At 43.2% G+C, this 19,793-nt stretch overlaps 1 protein-coding gene across 4 annotated transcripts in view; it reads left to right on the forward strand.

Annotated features, from left to right (window-relative positions):
* The first annotated feature begins 1,010 nt into the window (after window positions 1-1,010).
* The window catches only part of AP1G1 (adaptor related protein complex 1 subunit gamma 1), a 38,273-nt gene continuing 19,490 nt past the window's right edge, over window positions 1,011-19,793 (forward strand). Inside the window, exons 1-6 of one of the 4 annotated variants that reach the window (XM_042022878.1) lie at window positions 1,011-1,303; window positions 10,004-10,207; window positions 14,415-14,539; window positions 16,682-16,823; window positions 18,051-18,147; window positions 18,987-19,063. In XM_042022878.1, coding sequence (XP_041878812.1) covers window positions 10,007-10,207; window positions 14,415-14,539; window positions 16,682-16,823; window positions 18,051-18,147; window positions 18,987-19,063 — 642 coding nt within the window. In that variant the 5' untranslated portion in view covers window positions 1,011-1,303; window positions 10,004-10,006. Of the gene's footprint in view, window positions 1,304-1,670; window positions 1,746-10,003; window positions 10,208-14,414; window positions 14,540-16,681; window positions 16,824-18,050; window positions 18,148-18,986; window positions 19,064-19,793 lie in introns of those variants that run through there. The other 3 variants (XM_042022877.1, XM_042022875.1, XM_042022876.1) reach the window with 3 other exon arrangements.

Consider the following 19,793-nt stretch of genomic DNA (forward strand, 5'->3'; position numbering starts at 1 on the left):
GGGGGGCGGCCCAAGCCCCGGCTCCGGGAACGGGCACGGCGATGGCCCCTAGCCCAGGGTCGGGACGCCGGGGACGGAAGACGCCCGAGCCCGGTCGCCGCCCCCAACCCCGGCCCCAAAACCCCGGCCGCGCTGCGCTGCGCCGCGCCCCGCCCCGTCGAGTCCCGCGGGCCCTCCCGGTGCCCGCCCGGTGCCCGCGGCTCACCCGCCATGGCCCGAACCGGCCCCGCGGGCCCGCCCGGTGCCCGGACCGGCTCCTCCCCACCCACGGCGCACGGCAATGACGCGTCGCATATCAATGACGCGAACACCGACCGCCGGAACTGCTCACCCCTCGGCAGCGATCGTGACTCCGCCGTGCCCGGATGGCGTCACGGGGCACCCACAGCGCCGTTGCCGTGGCAACCAGCTGCGTCCGCCCGGGGCCCAGTCCGGCCCTTCCTGCGGGACGTGTCCGGGGCCCGGCCGCACAGCGCGAGTCACCTGACGGCAGCGCCGTGCGGCTTTTGCTGGTTCCGCGCCCCAGACGGGCTCTCCCAGCTGTTGGTCGGGAGCGTGGGCCCCGCGGCAGCGCGGCCCGGCTCCCCTGTGGGAGCCTTCGGTCTGAACGTGCCCGTGCCCTCTCTCGCACCCCCGCAGTGTCCCGCCGGTCCCACGCTGCTGACTGGGCTCCGCGGGGGGCAGTTCCTCGTCATTCGGTGATCGTTAATGTGGTATAAGGTTCTGGAAGTGGGGACAGAAGAGCTGCCTAGAGCGGGGGCGGCTCTGTACCCCCTTCCAGAGACGCCTCGTTTACTGGCGCACACTGCGCTCTCCTCACCGCCGGTGGACATTTAAACAGTGCGAGATTCGGCGGGCTGGGAGGGGCTTGGCCCCTCCGGCCCTGGAACTCCCCGGTCCCGGAACCGCGGACATGGGCCAGGAGTCCCGCCCGACCCCGCCGTGGGGAGCGCGCGCCGCCGGGACCGCCCCGCACGTGACGTCATCAGGGACTGCCACGGTGCAAACGCACCTATCCGCCTCGTAAGACCAGCCTCGCGGGTGCTTCCGCCAAGAAAAGTAGTGCGAACGGCATTTTCTGTCCAGCCACCGGCGGTCCTACACCACCCTCTCGCCATCCTCGCCGCGTTCCCGCCGAACCCGGCGCGGCCGCGCGCCCACCCGGGGCCGGGAGAGCCCGCGAGGTCGCGGGGAGCGAGCCGGCGCGCGGATACCTCCGCCTGCGGTACCGGTGCTGCGGCCGCGCCGCCGCCATTTTGAATGCCCGGCTCTGTCCGCCGCTGCTGCTGCAGGGACCGGCCTGGTGAGTGGGACTGACCCGGGCCTCCACTGCCTAGGCCAGGCCTCCCCTGACCTCCAGGTCCCGTCGCCTGGGGTCCCGCGAGTCTTGGGGCCTCTGTCCGCCCCGAGCTCCGCGGCTGGGTCTCGGCCGCTCTGTCCGCGAGGCCGCCCGCTGCCCTCTCTCCGGCTCTGCCGGCGCCGCTGCCTCTGCCCGGCGGTCCGGCCTGCTTCGAACTCTGCCCTGCGCCCCGGGGCCTCCTGCCCGGGCGCCCGGAGCGCTCCGTGGCCCGCCCTGGTCTTTCCCTGCCGGGAAGACGGCGGTGCGGGTTCTGCCTCGGCCCCCCGTCCCCGGAGCTCGGAGGCAGCACGCGGCTGAAGCGGGAGCGCATACCTCAGGAGCTGGTTCGTGCTGTCGCCCGGTGCCGTCTTGGGAGCAGCCGGGACTTGTGCCCGTCCTTCCCTCGGTATATTATTGCCAGGGCTGCACACGCTCCGAGTATTACAGCTTCTGCAGTACTTACCGTTCATGGGTTTTAATGGAAGCAGGCGATGTTCGGTCTGGCTAAAGGCATTTGCAGTGAGCTGCTGTCTGATGGCCGGTCTGTAAGGGCGCCTTCAAGTCTCTTCTTCAGGGCTGGTTAAGTTCTCTTCTCGCACGATCTATAAGATAAATTTTAATTTATTTTATAGCAGACATTGTTTTTAAAGTCAGCAGGCGGAACAGATGTGCGTTTTATTATGTTGTAAGTGATGTGTTAAAATGCTGAGCAACAAATTCCAGTTTCTGATACTTGAAATATTAATGGGAGAGAACGGGAGAGTACAGAATCCCAGTGGAACATCTTTGGAAGGATGACACGTCACTTGTGTGGCCAAAAGGTGTTTGGTCCATAGTGGCTTAAACAGAGTAAAATATATGTGTATTTTCCCCTGTAAATGCAGGGGAATCCTTTAGGGATGCTCCTAGCATCCTATATTTAAAATGGCAGAGAAATTTGTGCTGTTTCATTTCCCCCCGTTTTTTGTGTTTCACTTCTGTGTGATAGAGCATAGCAGCTTTTTGCACCCTGTTTCCCTGCTACCTCTCCTCTAAACTACACTTGGTATTTTTTCCTTTGCTTGCATATCCCATTCTGTTGGCAAATTCTTTCTTTTGTTTACTCATGTGCACTCTGGGGTTTGGCACAGGATTTGAAAACTTATTAGGTACTCGAGAGCTGAATGAAGGCAGGAAATTTTGTGGGTTTCTTTCTGAGGAGTTTGGTGTGAGCCCTTCCATTCTTCTGTGCTGGGAGAAGGAGGGGAAAGGTATTTAAATTCCTGTTTCTTGAGAAGGGGAAAGTAAGTCTCGGGTAATTGTTTTGTGAAGGGATCCAGCTTGTGTTTCCAGTGTGTAAGGTAACTTTCAGATTTCCTCCTTTTATGATAAAAAAAGCATTTTCTTCCCTTTTTTTTTTTTTTCTTTCTTTTCTTTTTTGTTACTGTGACTGCTGATTTTTTTTTTTCCTGAAGGTGGCATGGTAGAGATGGAGAGATCCTGCAGTACCTTTGTAGTGTCCTGTGAGAGTTTAAGGGATACAAAAATGTTCTGATTCTTGGTAGCTCCTTTTTGTACAGCATTTTGCAGTGGCATCACTGTACAATGAGAGTAGTTGGTGTGTCAGGCCATGGTGTGAGAACGTTGTGGACAGTGGCACAGGAGTCCTGGCTGGCTACTCTCAGGCACACAGAGCCCACCCTGGTTAGCGTAGTTCAGGTTTGGAACTTCAGCTTTCCAAGTGTGAGGGCTCACACAAGTCTTTACTGCTGCTAAAAGTGATGGTGCTCAGTAAACCTGCTTGTGCCTCCCCAGTGTGAATATTTGTATTTGTGAGCTGGCAGTGTATAACTTCAGGGGATGGGTTGTTTGATCTCATCGTATTTTTTAATGACAGAGCAAACTCTTCTGAATGCAGGTGATGCTAGTTTGTTCTAGAGGATACTTAGCTGTTCTCTGGGGAAAAGGGTCTATTCTGCCTTGGTAGGAGTATTACTTCACTGGAGGAAAGTTTTGGAGTTAATAAGTAAATATACGATGAGTCTGTAACTAGAAAGACAGAGCTATGGTAATGTGAGTACAAGTGAATCTGCTGATATCACAGATATTAGTGCAACCTGTACCTGTTGTTTGGCAGAAATGCTACAGGTAAAATCAAAGATTAGAACTTCCTAGGGCATAGCTGAAGTTATGTGGCCTGTTGGAAAGTTTATATTAATGAATGTAAAAATGTGGCATGTTGTCTTTCATCTGGCATTGGCTAGGACAAAGAAGGGTGTGGGGGTTTTTTGTGACAAAGTAGTGGCCTTTTCTTTTTTTTTTTTAAAGTTTAACTCTGCAGGAAAGTGAGCAGGAAGTAAAATAGCCAGATTACCTCGTAGATAAAAGTAGTGAGGAAATTAGAAGCAGGTGATAAATACAAAGGTAATGTAGGTCAGTGGTGATTGAAGTATCAGAAGTATCAGATTGAAATAGAAGCCAGAAAATCTGGAATTCTGCTTGCATCTCTTGTGGTGATCAGCTATGTAGCTGTGCTAATTCTTCTTCCTACGTTTTTTAGCTTCTAAAAAAAGGGAAATACTTACTTTGTTTTTTGGTAGATGTTGAGGTTTATGTTTCTACTGATTGGGAGCTCGGTGTGTCTTTTGAAGGCAGTTCAGGAGTTGCTGGGTTTGGTGTATGTGCACAGTTGTGCAGGAATGGGATACCTCATCTGAAGTGCTGAGTCGTGCTCTGGGACTGTGCCTCAGTCAGCAGAGAGTGGGAAGGCGTCTGCAGTTGTTTGGCAGTGGGTTTGGGTGGGATCTGTGCAACATCCTCAGTCTCTGTCCTGCCTCTCCTCTTCCTCTCAGCCCCTTGAGCAGCACTGTGCCTTGCTTCTTGAATACCGTTGTGCTGCATTTCTTGTTGGTGGGGGTTTTTTTCAATGTAACTGGAAGTGGGACCATCTCTGCTTCCAAGACTATTTTTTAGCTCTTGTTTTGGGGTGCTTTTTTCTTATTTGACTTTCCCCACTCTCCTCCGGCTGTCTGTGCATAAAGCAAAGTGTAACTCTGATGCCTTTTCTTATGGGAAAGCATTTTGAAGCCCCCTGCTGACTTAATTGGTTTCTGATTTTCTGATGTTGCTTTCTAGTTCTCTGTTGTATTCAATAGCTCTTTCTCACAAGAGATTGTTCCACTTAGCATGTTGCATGGTTGGTTGCTCTTTCTCTCAATGCTTTTGTGTTGCCTTTGCCCTTCTTGATGATGATGGTGTTCCTTGCTTTGGTGTTTACTGTATAAATAGTTATAATAATTAAATATTTACTGTTTTCTGTATAAATATTGATAATACTAGACCATATACCAACATCTCTTCTTTTGTTCACACCTTCATCTCTACTTGGAGAGTGTGTTTCTGGTTTTACTGCTAATATATTTTTCTTTTTAAGTGTCTGATAGAAATGGGAAGCCTACTGATAGCAGTGTGGAGTTGAGGCCATCAGTGTTGGGTGTCAACATTTGCAGTTACTCCTTCATGAAGTCTGGACAGATCCTCTGCTCCTGTGTTTACTAGGCTGGATTCAGTTGTACCAAAGCAAGTAGGAGAGTTCTGCTATTAATTTCAGTTAGGAGTTGGGCCTGGCTTCAGTTGTGTAACTTCCCAAAAGCTGTGGTTGCTTGAGGAGTGTGATTGCTTACACATGGGGTGGAGCAAACTGGAGTTGTGTATTTTAGATGTGTTTGAAATGCGTGCTGCTTCAGGCTTGGGATGTTTTCTAGACAGAACCAAGTTCAGAAATGCTATTTACAAGAAAAGCTGTAACTTGGTGTGTATATCACTACAACTGAAAATTCAGACCACGTCCCTAGACAGTAGACCTCTTCTGTGAATAGTTTCATTAACTTTGATGGCCTTTACGTCTTAATGTTTCCAGAATTCAAGGCTAAATAATAAGAACAGAATGTTAAAATGTTAAATGTCTGATAATTTGTCCTAAAGAAGTTTTAAAGCAACTCTTAATGTTTTAAATTTTATTGTCTTAGAGACACACTAGATATTTTAGACGTAAGTTAACTTTTCTGAATAGTTTCCAGAGGACATGTTCTCAATTCAACATTTAAGGACTATTCTTTGTCTTTGCACTGCAGTTCCCGATAGAGGAATATAGCTTGACTGAAGCATTTGAGCATTTTCAGGGTGGGTTTTGGGAATATTAGGTGCATGTTGTAAATATAAAAGATGACCCATCATGCTTGAATATGACTGTATTCTAAGAGAGACTTCTGGTAAATTTCTATACCCAAATATTTTTGGTACAATGGCCTGTTGAATAAAATCTTTAACTTTCAAATATTATGAACTTCACTAGTAACAGACCATAAAAGAGGAGAAAACAGTGATTTATCAGCACAATTTAAATGAAAACTAAGTGTTTTAATACATTAAGACTTTTGGTTTTGTCTTTTTGACTTTTGGATAGTAGGAATGAGTTACATAAAGAGAGAGAATGCCTTTTTATTGGTTCAGGGGAAGGATTCCTGAATAGCAGAGGGAGGAGAATCACTGAGGCAACACCTTTCCTAGTCTCTGGATTGCAGGAAAAAATGCTGGAATTCTGTTTTCTAAGGAACTTAAATGCCAGCCACCTATACAACCTGAACTGATCTGAGTAAAGTATCCAACTCTCTCAGAATTTTTGATCTTCATAGTAGGTTCTTCTAAGGAGCAAGGCTTTCAAAATGAGAAGGGGGAAACAGATCTGATAAGGTGGGAGAATTCTGCATGCAACCCTACCAGATATTGTAAGTACTAACTAGTAGGCTCTTTTCAAGTCTTCAGAGATCATCCCTGATTTCTGGAGCTTGTAGTTAGCAAAGAAATAGGAAATTCTTCCTGCTGTAAATCCAAGAAGGAAATGGGTAACTACTTCTAAAAACTGCCTTGTCATTTATGTTAATGTGCAAAGAATAAAAGGATGTGTCTGTACTGGTGAAAAATGTTAACTAATCCTGAAGAACAAGATTTGCTACCTTGGAGGAAGTTCTGAGGAGCACTTAGGCACCAGCTAAAGTGAAACTCTGCTGTCTGCTGTTGCTAGATGATATGGTTGTCCTCCCACTGTTGCATTAAAGGTCTGTTGGCATTATGATAGGCTTTGAAATTGCTGAGACTAGGTAAACGTTAATCTCTTCTGCAATGTTTCTGAATTTAAGTGTTCTCATGTCCAAAGTTTCTTCTCATCTGCAGTAACTACTGCTTACGCTTATTTGAAATTGTCTGAAACTCAAAACTGTTATGAGATTTCCAATGTATTAGCATGCAGAAGAATCTTAAAGTCACTGAAGGCAAAGAACAGGTACCTGATGCAAGAATTTTTGCTATTAAGAGAACACTTTCTTGTGGAGGGGAAGAAAACACAACATGCTATGTTGCATGGGAATTACATTGTATTGAAATACTGGAAGAGTGTATACAAGAAGAGCTTAAGCTTCAGGGATCAACACGTAAGGTGATTTGTGAGGGGAAGACACTATTTTACATAGACGGATGCAAAACCTTTTGTATGGGAAGCATTCAAAAGTGTATTAAAAACTGAATGACCTGATATTGACAAAAAAAAAAAGTATGTAGTTGGAGCACAAGGATAGGTATTCTGAATATTGGAAAATAAATCACAGCTTTGTCTTTTGTCCTTGATGTTGTCCTCCATCAGAGCAGTTCTGAATTGTTCTGTTCTCATCAGGCAGGAAGTGTGTGTGAGATACGGTTGCTCTTAGTCAGTCCTTCAGGTTAGACTCTGTCTGCGTATCTGTTTTAAGTTGTGACACAAGTGTGAACACCAGGTAGCCTCAGAAATTGGTTCTCGAGTCTTATTCATCAATCTTTGCTTTCTAAAATGCTGGTTTCTGCTTGCTTTCCTGTGGTTGTGAAATGTAAAGATTATTTTTCCTTCATAAAAAGCTGTACTTCATATATATGGTAGCATTGTTGAATTTTGTTTTTCTGTTGACTAGAACTGTTTTGGCAGTCTGTCCTTTTATTTTCTGTTGTCCAGGGCCAAACTTAAGATGCTGAAGCCTTCCATGGGCATACCTATAGAAAGTTTTTGGTCCACTGGCAGGGAAAGGAATCACAGGCTGCAGATATCAGTGTTCAGCAGTTTATAAACCTTCAGATACAGAGCAGGAACAAAACAACTTGTGGTCTCAAAACAATTTGTTGGCAAACCTCAGTTTGTTTGCAGATTATGTAGTAGTGTTCGAAAAACTTTGTAAAGAACACTTTCTTTAAAATAAAGGAGTCAGTCATGGTTGTAATAGCCAGACTTGTAGTAGCCACTGCTTATCTTCTCAGGAACAGCAAGGTTGTAGATAAGCTTAACTAGGGTGCAGAACCATAACATAAGTTTAGATTCATGCTGGAGTGAACCTTTCACCTCTTTTCCTCTCCATCTGAGGTCTCCCAAAGCCACATGTTCTCACTGCTGCCTGTCTTTGCACAAGCCAGACTGATGTGTCTGAGGACTGCTTTTGGAAGGAAGGGGGCGAGCTGTTTTTCGCGTGCGCAGGTTGGTGCACGGTCCCTGGAATGCCAGTGTGAGCACAGTGGAAGGACTGGACTCACCTTTTTCAGCATGAGCCTGCACATGAGTGATCTTAGTGATTATGAAATTATTGCCTATGAACTGCAGAGGAATATTTCTGCAGTAGCACTTTTATCTTTATAACTTCTTCCCAATTTTCCAACAAGAGCGTGGCTTATCAAAATCAGTTTAGAATCATGTGATATGCATGTGTAGTAGGTGAGTCCAGGCTTAAAAATTCTTAACGCAGACAGTTGCCACCCAGGAAAGAGATTTTTGGGTTTATGATACTATTGTGAAAAACACAAGCTGAGCACTTTGCAGCAATCAGAACTCCACAGAGTGTTACCAATTATCAGGAAAATAATAGTGAGCAAACTAGAAGGCATTTTATAGAAATACATCAATATCACGTCTAGCCCTTAAGTGCTGCGTACAGCATTTTGCTTTTCTTCTCCTTCAGAAAGGATGCAGAACTGTATTACGTGCAGGCATAGCAGCAAAGGTAGTGATCATGGAAGGGCTCGTTCTGGAGATGGATTTCTTGCTTCCCCATGACTATTTCTGTTACACTTGTTAGTGCAGCATGAGTGCATAGCAACCGTTAATTTATTCATATCACAGTAATGTGAGGAAGTGTTGTGAATTCACATGGAGAGACAAGGCAAGAGTAATGATTAATGTGTCCAATAGTCTTGATCCTACGCATGTCAGCATTTTGGGACAGAGTTTTCTTATGCAGGAAGAATATCTCTACTCTTCCATTTTCAAAACGGAATGCTTTGTGTCTTTGTAAATTCAAACTTGAAAGTATGAAGATGGCGAGCTTAAATATGAGGAGTCTGCATGGTTTGGCTGAAGAGGCCTAGTGTATGTATGAGTTTATAATCGCGACTCAGACCTGCCTTTGGCTGGCTTACTGTAAGGCCATCTTTGCTTGTACATGCACCTCTCTCTGCTCTTCTGCAAGCAAAGAAGTCCCCTGTTAGCTCTGTGTCCCAGCCTCTCCGTTCTGTAGTATCGTGTAAGCCAGTTAGTGCAGCACCTGAATGCACATCTTTTTCTGATACGGCAATGCTTAAAATGTATGACACTGTTCATGGGGAATGGTGACCCAGACATGATTTGTAGCAGACCGGCATGGCAACTTTTTACAAGATCTGATACCTGTTATCAGGAGGGCTCAGTTCTGTTCGCAGGCTGACATGGATGAAAGAAGGCTGTAAAGGGGTGTGTGTGTGTGTAGTCTGAGCTCCATGAAAGTCAGAAGTGAGCTTTGGTGAGCATGAACTAAAAAGTTCAACTGTTGAACATAAGTACTAAAGTTTGGGTTCTGTTTGACAGCCACTTTCCTCTTAACAGGTACTTGGCAGACTAAATTGCTCTCAGGGTCAGATGGCTCCATCTGATGAGGTGAAACTACTCTGAGTGTTCTTGTATACACCTTTCATACCAGTACTGCCAGACAGTAATGTCGCAGGCTTGTTTGTTTCAGAAAGGGTTGTTCTGTTTGGGGTGTGATAAACGGATGATGTAAACTTGATTTATTTATTTTTGAAACAGGATATTCTGAAACATCCACACACCTAGGATTGCTATTCTATTTGCTTTTCTGCTGCCTTCCGCAGCTCTAAGAAGGAAGTGTGTATGGCACAAGTTAGCAGGATTTTTGAAGCATGTGAAGCGCTTGTATGAAATCTTGTGCAAGTTGCTAAACAGAGTTTTGTTTTGTAGAGGACTTCTGTCCCAAGTTGTCATGATTCTGGGATCAGTTCTCTTTGGAGCCTGGCTTTTCTGGAGAGAGGCAGATGATGTGAATATGAGAGTACCTTGCAGAGTGCTCTTTCTGCCTGTTTCAGGTGGGGAGTCATATTATGTTGACAGCTGGCTCAAATTGGAGCATTTCTAGTGTTCTGGAAGAGCAGATGTGAGGTACAGTGAAGTCCTCAGGTACTCAAGTTTACTCTTAAACATGCTACTGAACTAGCCTACATTTTCTTCATTCTTTTATTTATGTAATTGTAGGGTAAGAAAGAAAAAAGAATATGTGGAAGTGTGAGACCATTATGAAGCCTGTAGAGACAGTAGAAGTTTTACAGACTTCTTTCTTCTCTCAGAGGATGCCAGCCCCCATCAGACTGCGGGAGTTGATCCGGACCATCCGGACAGCAAGAACCCAGGCAGAAGAGCGTGAGATGATCCAAAAGGAATGTGCTGCTATCCGGTCATCCTTCCGAGAGGAAGATAACACGTACCGATGCAGAAACGTGGCAAAGCTGCTGTATATGCACATGCTGGGATATCCTGCACATTTTGGACAGGTAGGTTAAAATTTAGTGCCTTCTGTGCTCTGTGCATAAGCCAGTCTGCCTTCTGTATGTTGGGTACATTGGCTTGTTCAGAGCGTTCCTAGGTGCCGTTCTGCTGTCCTTCGGGATGATTTGAGGTCTATTTTCACATATGTTCTGAGAACGGATGTTAGTTAGTTTTGACTTCGTTAGTGAGATTTGCTGTTTGGGGCTTACATAGTTTGTTTTGAAACTTGGGGTACTGTCTTGTCCTCGCCATCCATGTTTCTGCAGAGCAGTAGTGCTTAAACCACAGTCCAAGACATAGGGATATTTTTAGATTGGTTCAGAACAGCACTTCGGAGTTCTGTCTCTGAAAAATACCACATACTTCAAAGGAGGTTCTATACCCTTTTCCTTCTAAAGCAATGTATTTGAGGCAGAAAAGAGCTGGTCTGTTCCTGGCAATCAGAAGATGGTGTTCCTTATCCCTGTCTTAGTGAGGTGACATGGAGAATGCAGGTATGAGTTTTCCATCTCTTGGCTTATTTTTGATGTGCTATTTTTGACAGAAATTTTAGAAAAAGGGAGACAGGAAGATGGAAGCTCTTGATCTACAAAGTGTTGCTCAGGTTAGCTTTGCTTAATCTTTGGGGCATAGTCAGTTTTGGTTAGAAGTCAGTAAGTGTCCTGTTAATAGTAATCTAACCTAGGTCTTCAATAAAGCTAAAATCAGTCAAATTGTTGTACCGCTTTAAGTAGCTTCATGTCTTGTGTGTCTACCCATTTGTGGTTGGATTTACTAATTCTAATACTGAAACAGTAAATTCAAGCCAGTGAAATCAAATTGCAGATAGAGTTAGGGCTCTGCTATAGCATATGAAGTGCATCATCTTACTTCTGTATTACTGGATTCTTCTCTCAGGGTAGTGAGTTTTTGAAAAAGAGCAAGTGAATTTGTGTATTATTCTGTTCTTAATACTTTTCATAGCCAGGCTCCCTGGTCCAAGAGAGAAACTTCCTGTCACAAAAATTAAGGCTAAGTATCTTGGAGTCTTAAGAATAATGAAAAGTGTTACAGATAAGCGTCGTCTAGAATTTCAACGTTTGGCCTATGTTAGGAACATTATTTAAATTTAATTTTTCTGTCTTGTTACTCAAGTATTTAATCCCATATAAGGAAGATTAGGTCAGATATCTAATAATTTTCAGTTTCTGCTTTAGTTAATAATGGTAAATACACTCTCAGTGAAAGAAGGCTAAAGCAGATTGTTCAGTATCTGTTATTTGCCAGGCCTGCTATATCTCAAAAAGAAGCATCTATTCTGACTATTTGGGGAGCAGGGTACTTCAGTCAATGCCCTTGGTTATCTTGTAATTTATCAGCTGCATTTTCAGGAGGGCATAGGGCCCAGTGCTGAAAAGGGGTTTTAATAAGTATTCTCCAAGTGAGTGAGTTAGAGACCTTTGCACGTCCTCAACACTTATCACTGGAAGGAATCTTTCAAGGTGGTGCTGTTGTATAGGAGTATAGTTTGTGTGAGCTGGGGACCTGTTGAGGACACATGCTGTTCCAGTACTGGAGTCTTGCAGATAGACAGTCCTACACTACAGGCAGTAAGCTTCTGAGAGTGACAGGATAAATATGCAGGAAAGATGTTTTGCTGAAAAACAGGAGAGCCACAAGTGTTGCAGCCTCTCTTAAAGCTGTAAGCAGGCTGCAGCTCACAGTATGGGTGACCAGGAGTGGATGGTCGACCTACTTCTTTCCAAGCCAGGGCTCCTCAACTTTGACCTGGGGTATCTTGTACACAAGTATGAGAATGAGCACCATATTTAGCCAGTGTATGCTGATATGCACGGGATGGCATGCTGTCTCCTGAGCATGTGCAAAGGCCATTTGTGCAAGTTTAGAAGTCATTGGAGAGCCTGGACAAATGGTCAAATAACTCTATTATTGTCATTGTTTCTATTTGGAAAAAAATTCCAGTTGGAAGAGTGGCTATGTCAGTAAAAGTTGGGTAAGCTGTAGTCTGGTTACATGCCAGTAGTATCTGTTACAGTAGTGATGTAGCAGATTTGAATTGTTCCTTTGAATGAAATGGATATAACAGCATCAAGATTTTTTCCACTAATTACACCTCGTAAGAGCTTCAGCTGATCATGTTTCTTAGTACTGCTGTGCATGAATCTAGTTGCTGTGTATTTATATACAAGTGAAACAAGAACTCATTAGCCTTTCATGGGGTAAATTTCACTAATACCGTTTAAATTCAAAAGTACTAGAAATGTATCTTAGAGTATCTGTTGCAGTCGTCAGTTTCCTTATGCTCTTCCTCAGTCATTCATCTTCTGCCTTTGTTGGCCCTTAACCTGTAGCTTAGATGTCATCAATTTTATGTTGCATTTTTGCAGAGGATTATATAAGTATCTTGCAAACCCGGGAAAGAAGGTTGTTTCAGAGGTGCATTATTCCCTTACAGAAAGCACTGGAAAGATGAGAGCTTGATATCTAGTGTTCTGCATGTTATCTCTGGTTGATCTTGGCCATTTGTGCAGATTCAGTTATCTTTGCGGAGGACTGGTCTTATTGTTCAGAGGTGTTTACCCCTTTTAACCTTCCAAACTGAACTCAATTTCTTTCAAGCCTTTTCTTACATATTTCTCACCCTTGCACTAGCTGGGCATTCACATGTGACGGCAACTTGAACAGTTGAGTGTGTGTTCTAATGCCATGTGGTTGTGAAAACTTGCCAGGACTAGGACTAGGCCATAGAACTTTCTTTCTCTGGCACTTCAACTTTAATTTTCTTACCAATGTACCATGCAACTTTACTCTGGTGATGTGTGTGTTTCTTGCATCTCACCTGTGTCTGTTGCCTTGTTCAAGCCTCCATCTAGCTGGGATCATGAATTCCTTTTCCTGACACCCTGTGTCTTTGCCTGTGCATGCCCCCTTTGCTATGGATCTGTTGCCAGCTCTGTCTGACCCCTACTCAAACCTATCATGTAGGCTTACTTGCTGCCCCAGCTAGTTTGTAAAGCAGACTTACAGGAAGTGTTTGTGAGGGACAGATCTCTACTTTCCTGTCGGGAAAGTAGACATAGATTATAGCTGATTAGTTATCTGTTATAGAAAAATGTTTCAGTGCATAGTAATGTCAGAGTATCTCTGTGGTTGATGGTTTTTGTTTGTTTTTCATTAAAAAAGTGTCAGATTTAAAAATGAGCTAGCAATTAAATTTTAAATTAGCAGAGTGCAGGTGGAAATTGTATGTTGTCTTGGGAATCTCTTCTATACTATGGATCACAGTTGCCATTTGTACAAGGGCAAAAGGGAAACTTGTAGTGGCTGGAATGCACATGATTTTAGTAAACTTCAGGTGTTCCAGTAGAGATTACAGAGAAGTGCAGAAATGTAACTATCTCTGACAATCTACATTTTACCTAGCTAGCAAGTTGGTTACAGATCATAATAAACAAAACCTGTTTTTAGAGTCATAGAATCCTAGAATGGTTTGGGTTGAAAGGTCATTTAGTTCCAACTGCCCTGAGCAAGGATACCTGCTAGTCCAGGTTGCTCCAAGCCCAGTCCAGCCTGGCCTGGAACACTTCCAGGAATGGGGCAGCCACAGCTTCTCTGGGCAACTGTGTCAGGGCCTCACCATGCTCACAGCCAAGAATTTCTTCCCAATATCTAACCTAAAGCTGCCCCTTTTCCATTTGAAGTCATTACCTCTTGTCCTATCACTACGTGTGCTTGTTTTGGCAACTTACAGAACATTGATCCTCTCCCTAGTAGATAAATGGAACCTTTTAAGTCTAGTTCAAAAGTTTAATGTGCATATCAAACATGACACATGATCTAGATTTCCAGATCTTTACTGTTTTGTTTTTAATGATGTATCTTTCATCTCTATCAATATGTTACCATTTACTTTTATGATCTGACATTAACCGCCGTATCTGGTATATCTAAGGTCATGGAAGACCAACAGTGTCTGGCCACTTCAAGACACAGGAGCTGCTAATGACCTTCCTGCTGTCTTTTTTGGAGCTTTGGGCAGGTCATTTGACCTTTCTTGGTTTTACACATCACCGAAATGGGAACCAAATACACTTTTAAAAGTGTATTCTGAGAGACATAAATTACTACACATCAAAATTCAAACTGTTTCTCCTCTAGCTAAGAAGTCGTTTCAAGCTAATTATGTCTTCTTTTTCTTCTTTTTTTTTCCAGTTGGAGTGCCTCAAACTTATTGCGTCTCAGAAATTCACAGACAAACGCATTGGGTATTTAGGTGCCATGTTGCTGCTGGATGAGAGACAGGATGTTCATCTTCTTATGACCAATTGCATCAAGAAGTAAGGGTACCACCTCTCCATCAAACTATGCTCTGAGGTTTCAGGAGCAGAAAGTATACTTCTGACAGTGATACTTAGAGTACTTTAGGTTTTTTCCCTTGTGTTAGAAAACTGGTATCTTGAAATTGTTGTGTGCTGTTGACCATAATGAGGCTGTTGTAGTAGTACACTGTATTGGGCCATCCTGTCTAGCTTCTTTAGTGGAAAGAGAATATAAAATTGCATTGATTTGGAGGAGGCATATGTACAATTAACACGTCCTCTGTGTGTTTGTTTGCTTCTGCTGATGAGTTCTGAAGAGTTGTCAAGAAACAAGTCTGTGTATCTTGCTTTTTTTTTAAGATTGCCCTAATGGTCCTGACAAATGGTTTTCATTGGAAGCAAGGCAGCAGCTTAGGATGTGCTGTCATTTTGCTGAAATCAGACAAGAGGGAATTACTATTTTTTTTAATACTTATTTTCTCTCAGCAAAGCAATGTTAAACTGGGACTTTTCTACATCATAGTTTAGTGGATGATGATGAGTGTGTTTTCAAGATGGTTTGGAGCAGGTATGGAACAGCTGGGTTCTGGTTGACTTGTCCAAAGGTTGTGTGTAGTGTACCTATTTTTATTACTATTTGCTTTTAGCACATAAGCCTCTGAGATATTAGCAAGTAAAGTATTGATCTTCAATTAGACTGTGGCCTCAAAGTGCTTTGAAAGAAACTTGACAAAACTGTGGACCTGAGGATCTGCTAATTTTGGACCTAGTTTCGAGGAGATGAGATTTTTGTCTAAAGATCTTTCATTGAAATGCCATACCTGTGAGGTGCTTCCATTAGAACCAGGCTGCTGGTTAACACCTCTTTTGATTGTTTATGCTGCAGTGAATTTGGTAAGGATGTAGTGAGTATGAACTGGAAATGGGTCAGACGGAAGCTGAGCAAAAGTGGTCAACAGCTTCCCACCATCTCCCTGAGCTGTATATTGCTTTCTCCTTTGGCTTGTATATCTGCCATTGTGTCTTGCTTTTATCTAGACATTAAGGGATTTGATTTATGGCATTGTTTTTCGCTGTTTTATAGCAAGACCCAGATTTTTGAGACGAAAAGGAAAGCAACCTCTTGAAGCATGTATTTGTGATACACACAGCTTTATATAGCTGGCAAAAAATTGTTAAAGGAAGGAAACAAAAAGCCAACCCACTTAGTAGCATGTGCTACCTGTTCCTTCATCTGCATGTTGCCATAACTGCTTGATGTAACAACCAGGATACTGTCTTTCCATTCTGCACCTCGTGTGTGTTTGGTTAGGAACCGCTCCTTTCCCCAGCTCTTCCATCTTGCAGTCCTCAGTTCCCTTTGCCTCCCAAACCAGGAGCTGTATTTTTTGCTTTCTTCAGCATTGAGTCCTGGGTGCTGTGGTGACCTTAGTACCAAACACAGATGGAAAAGTGGTGTAGAAGTCAATTTTAAAGGCTGTTGGGATTGCCATATAGAAGCTATGTTGTCTTGTGCTTGGTGTGACATTGGTAGCTAGCCTCATGAATAGCAGCTCCTGTTAGGTGGTTTAGCTTCTTACTGACCATTTTTCACAACTTCCTTAGGCATATGAATAGGAAAAATTGCTTAACAGAATTCTTGTATGGATTATTTTTGAGGTGTGTGAGTGGTGGGGTTCGTGGGTTTTGGTCAGGATAGAGGATACTTTTACACAGATTTTTCTATACTGTTTGGTTTGTAAATGCAGAAGCTAAAGCCTGTTGTAGAACATCTTTAAACTGGGACAGCCCACAGTGTCACTGCAGGTCTGTACTTTGCATGCAAGTTCCAAAACTAAAACCATTTTTAACGTAATTTTGTATAGTCTTCCCTCTTCTGAGCTCAATCTCTGGATACCCTGACAGGTCAACCTGATGGTTGAACCAAATATTTTATCTTTTAAATTGAGGATTCTAAGTAGAATTAGTAGCAAACCCTGTGGAACATGCACTCAAAGCTTGTATTGCTCCCAAGTCATGCTCCCACACAGCTTGAATCCAGGAAGTTCTTTTGGGCCATGTGTAGCTGGTTAGATGACTCCAGCTATAGATGACCTCTTTTGTGTGTTCAGTTTCTCTGTGTGCATGCTGATTGACTTTTTTTGTTGTTTTCCTTTACAGTGACCTTAATCACAGCACGCAGTATGTGCAGGGGCTGGCACTTTGTACTCTTGGCTGCATGGGCTCCTCAGAAATGTGCAGAGACCTTGCAGGAGAGGTGGAAAAGCTCCTCAAAACTTCCAATTCCTATCTTAGGAAGAAGGTACTTCAGGAAACTTTTGAATATTGTTATGGATTAAAAGGCAAGATTGATTGAATACCTCGCTAATATCTGGAATACTAGATGACTCAGATCACACTGGGTGAATATTTTCCCAGTATGCAAGACAGAGCTCAAAACTCCCTGTCTGTTGATAGCAGGAATGTATGTAAACCTCTAAAAGACAAGCCTCCAATTGGTGAGGCAGTTGCTTTTATTTTTGTACTCTCTCCCATAAGGTTATTGGTGGAAAGGTGAACACTTGCCCCCTCATGGACGCTAGCCTCAAAATTCTGATCACCAGTTTTATTTATCTTCTCAGATAAGTCCAGAGAAACTTTCATTATTAACAGCGCAGGCTGGTATCTGAAGATTTGAACCTATTGGATGTCTTCTGTTAATGATGGTGACAGTAGAATGAGAGCTTGAAGGGTTGAGGTCTGGAAATGGACAAACACAAATTATCTCCTTTCTGCAGCAAATGTGCCATAGATCAGCAAAGTGTGATCAGCCTCATTCTTTTAGATTTATTTATTGAGAAGTCTTGGTGAGAGTGTGTAGCAGGAAGATTTAGGAAGGGATGCATTGTTACTTCTTTGTTTAGTGCTGGATCTAGAGAGAGATTAGAAAGCAATGCTAAGAGGTCTTGCTGTGTTCTGGAAAGAGGCACTTGATTCTCAGGCAGGTGCAAGGAATAGTGTCTCCTGTAGCTTCTCCATCCTAGAAGAAATAGGCATGTGTTTTTTCAAAAAACCCTGTAAGTATAGTTTTATTTCTCATAGCACCCATCATCTGCAGGAGGAAGTTTTTTTGTGGGGAAGGAGATGCTATTCAAGGGAAAGTAAATAACCCATAATTTGGCACTAAGTTTAATTATTTGCTTCCAATGCATTATCCCCTTCCTAGCAACAGGAAGACAGGCTGAAGCAGCCCTCTTAAAGGCAGAGTTGCTTTGCAGGTAATAGTGCTTCTTATGTGAATAATGTAAAAAATGAACCATTGCTAGGGGGAGTATTAGTTTGTAGTTCAGTGCTCCCCCAGTTTTATTGAGCTCTCTTCTGGAATGCTGTTCAGTAACACTTGTAATAGAGAGATGGAAAAAGGTGCCATAAACTTTGCAGGCCTTTGTTTATAATGAAGATTTTTATAGTTACCACTGTGCTTGATATTCCCAAAACAGATATTGTTGTGATTGCAGTGTGTACTAATAGAAATGTTTTTCCTATCCAGGCAGCACTGTGCGCTGTTCATGTCATCAGAAAGGTGCCTGAACTTATGGAGATGTTCCTGCCGGCCACCAAAAACTTGCTGAACGAGAAGAACCACGGTAATAGCCAAGACTGTACTTAGCAAGGCTAGGCCATTCTCTAGAGGACAGTGCACTTGCTACCTAAGCCTTTTGTTTGGAGGGAATTTCAGAGGTGTATTTGTATGATTTGTTTCTTTCCATTTCTATGCAGTGAAAGCATATGTCATTTAGAAGGAAGGGATGTGTATGACTCTGCTAGTCAACAGGACTTTAACATGGTGTAGGTGACAAAAGGAATGCTTTCACTGTGTTTTGATACACTTCAGAGTGGGTGAAATAGAAAAGCTTGATTTTTATCCAATACACTGCCTAAAGTGACTCTAAGGCACTGCCTGTTTAGGTTTGGAGGTACTTTTTCTGTGTAGTCTTTCTTTAGATGGAGTTCTGAGGTCTTCTGTGGAAGGTGACATAAGGTCAGCTAGGCTACCCAAATCAGAAGAGAAAATCAGGAAGTGTGAGGAACTCAACATCCACAATGCAATTAACACATATTGTCCTTCTGGAGTCTTACATTTGTATAGAATCACAGAATGGTTGGATTTAGAAGAGACCTTTGAGGTCAGTAGCCCAACTATGACCATTAATGTACGTTTAGTATGCGAGTTTCGGCAGACCAGATCCAGTTTCTCTCCTCCTTTGGCCTTTAGTTGCAGCTTTGACATGAGCACATTGCTATCTGCTTTCACTTGGACACAGCTGCAAGCACAAATACTTGTAGTGGTAGATACAATATGTTGAATTCAAGAATATTTTTTAATGACTTCCTGTTGTTTTTGTGATCTTTATCAAGTGTCTGGAGCCAGTGGAATGGTGTTAAATGGAGATACATTTTTCTTTTCCCACTCCCTCACCTTTAGGTGTTCTCCACACATCAGTTGTCCTCCTCACAGAGATGTGTGAGAGAAGCCCAGACATGCTTGCACACTTTAGAAAGGTAAGTGTGAACTGGTAATATTGCAGAGTTAATATTCATGGCCTTCTAGTAAAATGCTTACAATTGTTTGGGTGAAGAATTTAATGATACTGTCTGTTTGCTAAATTTTTTTTTAAAGTCATTAAATGTGGGTATTTTGTGTGTATCTAGGCCTAATCCCCTTCAGTAAATGGTTAAGTTACAAAACATCAGTCTTAGGATTGTACAGTATAAAACTCATCCTAGAGTTAGATTTGCTGTAAAGTTGTCTTTGATGATCCCTTAGGTTTTTCCCCTCTCCTTGTATCTAATTGCATAGTGACACCAGAATCACAAATGAAATAAACATAGAGACAAAGATGAAAAACTGGAACTTATACCAACACCTGAATGCCTTAACCACAGCCACACAGTTGTATACACTCAGTTCAAAAACACCCACCTAAGTTCTGGTTGTACAGATACCTCATGCCTGGTGCATGCTGTGCTACACAATTTTCCATTTTAACTTAAGGGTTTGAGAGTCGATGTCACTCTTCCTCCTCTGGTTAGGAGTGTTGCTTCCTATCGCCCTCCTGACTTCCTTATGCTGTTTGCTATAATTTGGTGAGAGTATTATTGCTGTGTGAAACACTACTGATAGAAGAGCATCTGAAAATTGCCTTGATTGTAATTTGAAATTCTTGGTCAAAGAAGGAGAAATTGAACAAAGCTGGTAGAACAGAAAGCTCCATTTGCTTCTCTGAAAAGT

Source organism: Corvus kubaryi, unplaced genomic scaffold, assembly GCF_017639235.1.
Source record: "Corvus kubaryi isolate FWS band 111438036 unplaced genomic scaffold, C.kubaryi_AGA036_p1.0 37225, whole genome shotgun sequence".
Lineage (NCBI taxonomy): Eukaryota > Metazoa > Chordata > Aves > Passeriformes > Corvidae > Corvus > Corvus kubaryi.